At 29.9% G+C, this 3,611-nt stretch overlaps 1 protein-coding gene across 3 annotated transcripts; it reads left to right on the top strand.

Annotated features, from left to right (window-relative positions):
- Positions 1 to 991: 991 nt before the first annotated feature.
- LOC103485536 (uncharacterized) lies at positions 992 to 1,692 on the top strand. 3 transcript variants are annotated; one of them, XM_051081925.1, is made up of 2 exons: positions 992 to 1,394; positions 1,491 to 1,692. In XM_051081925.1, the coding sequence occupies exons 1-2, from the start codon at positions 1,030 to 1,032 to the stop codon at positions 1,543 to 1,545; spliced, it is 420 nt and encodes a 139-aa protein (XP_050937882.1). In that variant the 5' UTR covers positions 992 to 1,029; the 3' UTR covers positions 1,546 to 1,692. The 3 variants fall into 3 exon arrangements, with proteins under 3 accessions (XP_050937882.1, XP_008441410.2, XP_050937883.1); XM_008443188.3 differs by having other exon boundaries at positions 996 to 1,390; XM_051081926.1 differs by having other exon boundaries at positions 997 to 1,384.
- Positions 1,693 to 3,611: the final 1,919 nt, after the last annotated feature.

The raw sequence follows: 3,611 nt of genomic DNA, 5'->3' as shown, positions 1-3,611 counted from the left end.
ATCCCTGTCAACACGTGATAAATTGGCCACACATGTGCGATACATGATCGTGTAGATATGTTCGATCAGAATAGGTTCAAGATAGCCTCAAGATCCTTCAAATTTCCTTTCTTACCTTTAATCTTGGTTGGACTCAAGCCGAGATTGCCCAAGAATCCTTAAATATCCTTCTTTGTTCTCAATCTCGCTGGAGAACTTCCCTGAATTGGCCCAAGTTCCATCTCAGAAACCACTCTGCCTTTAGTTATCCGTTCTTGAGCCTTAATTACACCGAGATGACCCAGAATTAATAAATCACAAAAAGATATAAATCCAAAGGCATATATGAAATTTATGAAAAAAATCATCGTGCATCATGAGCTTTTCTTATTTTGTTATACGGGCTGTAAATATTGTTCTGTTTGGTTACATTTATGAAAATTATCCATTATAAAATATATGATACGAAAGTTTTTTTTTAAGAAAAATTTTGAAAATTTTATTCAATGATAATTAAATTATGTTAGTACAAACGAGATGAGGTGTTTGAATCACCGAACTCCCGACCTTCAAGCATACATGGCCGTTAGTTGAGCTCAATTATTTTACTTAATCTATTGAGAGTAATCAATCTCTTAGGAAGAATTTTACACTATTTTATGGATTAAAATTAGTAGGCGAATTTGCAACACATACGTAAGCTTAACGTTAGAAATTGATATAATAACCTAAGCTACCTAACAAGTTTATGAAAAATTGATACATTTTCTCAAAAACTAATTATAATATGCAAAGTGGTGCACATATAATTGATTCCACTATGAAATCTAGGATATAGTAGATGGAGGTAATATATTTAAAACATTTCATGAAATGATAAATTGAACTAGTGGTAGATCCACTTATTAATATGTTGTGGGATTTGATCGTTTCACACACAAACAAACAATTCCAATTACTTGTTGGGTAGTATAAAATCGTGGTCTAGGAAGCCATAATAATCCATCATAAATTAGATCAAGAAAGAAAAAAGGATCGATCAAGATAAGAATGGAGATGGATTATTCAAGATCATCAAAATACAATTGGGTCATGGTATTTTTGGTTGCAGTAATGTTGATAGTTGGTACAGAATGTGGTCATGTTCAATCAAAAGGTGAATGTGCACCATCAACACCTGATAGAGAAGCATTTAAAATGATGCCATGTATGGGGGCTTCAAAAGATGCTGATTATCCTGTTTCTCAAAGATGTTGTGATCAAGTCAAGAAATTAGGGCAAAGTACAAGCTGTCTTTGTGCTGTTATGTTGTCTAAAACAGCTGAATTGGTTGGATCAAAACCTGAAATTGCTATTACTATTCCTAAGCGTTGTAACATTGTTGATCGCCCTGTTGGTTACAACTGTGGAGGTTTGTATTTCTAATTATTCTATATATACTATTTATGCTCCTTTGTGTATAGGTAGGATTGCATTTTGATTGAGCCTTGTAATTTTGGATTTTGCTGCAGGTTACATATTACCTTGAAGAAAGTAAGAAAGAAAGAAAGGAAAGGAGTTATATAAAGGTGCATTGATCTCTGAGCACCATTATGTTTGGAAGTCTAAAAGGGTGGGAAAATTTGGTGTTTCTTGTAAATCTATAGTGACATTCAGTCACTTAATTAAGTAATGAATAAAAATATGGTGTTTGTTGTTTATAAAAAAACAAAATAGACTCTTTTTTTTCTTTAATACCAAAATAATATAATTTAAGGCACTAAAATAAGTAGGAAAACGAAAACTGAAAAGTTATTGATTCGAAATTGGAACTACACCAACTATAAATTTATAATTTTGAGAAGAACGTAGTCTACTAAATAAGAAAATTGAGTGCGGAGTTTATCTACCGCACAAGATTAATGTTCAAGTAAGAAACTGTGATCGAATGCAGTTGAGAGTTTTGAGTACCAACAATGATTTTACAGAACACTTTGAAATCTATATATATATATATATATATATATATATATATATATACATACATACATACTGCATATAAAATTTTAAATTTAGTTTATATTCGGTTTATCGAATCTTTTCATTTATAATTTAAAGTTTAAAATTGAACAATTTTATCTTCGAAATTTGAGTTACTTTTAGTTTTAAGATTTATGTTTTTAATCTCCAATGGATTGCGTTTTGTATTTACTGAATTATAGTTAATTGATTTTTATTATTTTCTAATCAATATTAAAAAGGGTCATTTGTAAAAATAGCAAATTATGATAATAGAATTTATGTCATATATTTTTCAAATTATAAAAATAGCAAATTTAAAAGTGGATAATTCTCTAATAGCTCTTAGATAGTCATCTGATAGTCATTTGATATCATTAATTATTTGTCATATTCGTTATATTCACAATATACAAAAAATAGGTGCTATGAATTTTTTTTCTAAATTATTTTGTCACCTGATGTAATATCCCTATTAAGAATTTATTAACTTTTTTTTCGTTCATATTATGTTAAATTATTTAATGTTATGGAGTTCAAATACTAAAAAAGTGAATATTTAGTGTAAAAATGAGATAGAACGTGTAAATTTTGAAATTTTATGAACTAAATTGAAACAAAGTTCAAATCCTAGTTATGAAATTGTGACAATCTGAAATGTAGGAACAAAATTAAAATTAAATGTCAGAACTTAGAAGATAATGTGATATTTTGAAGATTCTACGAATCAAACAAAAATTTTAAAAACTATAAGTCATAAATGTAACTTTTAAAATAAAACAAAAACGGACAAAATTAAAATTTTCATAAACCACGTAGTAAATATTGATAATTTAAGAGTATCGAATGAATGACAAAAAAAATTGGAGGAAAAAATAAGGAATAACCCGTGTAATGATCCAACTCTTTATACTAAGCTAAGATCATCAGTACTTAAAGAAAATGAAATTTCTTAAATTAAAATGGAAAGTAAAATAAATGTTCATAATCCAAACCTTAAGTACTCATTAAAAGTCATAAATAAACCAAAGTAAGTAGAAATAAATCTCAAAATAAAATCTTAGTTCGGGTCTTATCTAGTTTTTGAAATGTTATAATGCAAATGCATAAATACTGAAATCAAACTAAATACATAAAGGCAGAAGCAAAATATTTCTCTATGGCACGCCACAGTCACTTCTTGTCATTCGTCAGCTTCCCTCTACCCTTACATCTTCCTCTGCTTGAAAAATTAAACTTTAAAGGGTGAGTATAAAAATATACTCAGTAAGGGACCTACTACTAGTCCCACTAAGTATCTGTTAACTTCTTATTAGAGTCCTATAAAGGGGTACCCCTAATTGACACGTTCCCGAACACGCGCAATCTGTGATTTCGTAAGAACATCTATGGTCTTTGGTTGAACCCAAAGGAAAACCTAGGACAAAACTAGTCTTCGGTGAACACAAGGAACACCTAGGACAAGATTGGTCTTTAGTGAACTCAAAAGAAACACTAAAACAATCGGACTGTGAGTAACCACGTCGAGTCACTCATACACATATCATCTTATACTGGACTGGTGATCTCGTCGGACTACACAGTCATAAAAAAGGTAGTGATCCCAAGGGACATCCATGTGGGTACGACTCTAA

The sequence above is a fragment of the Cucumis melo genome, chromosome 3 (genome assembly GCF_025177605.1).
Source record: "Cucumis melo cultivar AY chromosome 3, USDA_Cmelo_AY_1.0, whole genome shotgun sequence".
Taxonomy (NCBI): Eukaryota; Viridiplantae; Streptophyta; class Magnoliopsida; order Cucurbitales; family Cucurbitaceae; genus Cucumis; species Cucumis melo.
Note: the sequence above shows the minus strand (reverse complement) of the source record. Positions and strands in the feature narration are given on the sequence as shown.

What these genes read in the sequence shown, in the direction of transcription:
- LOC103485536 (XM_051081925.1), top strand. Translation starts at nt 1,030, where the DNA reads ATGGAGATGGATTATTCAAGATCATCAAAATACAATTGGGTCATGGTA. An exon ending in GGTTACAACTGTGGAGGTTT is followed by an intron (nt 1,395 to 1,490) that starts GTATTTCTAATT and finishes ATTTTGCTGCAG; the next exon opens with GTTACATATTACCTTGAAGA.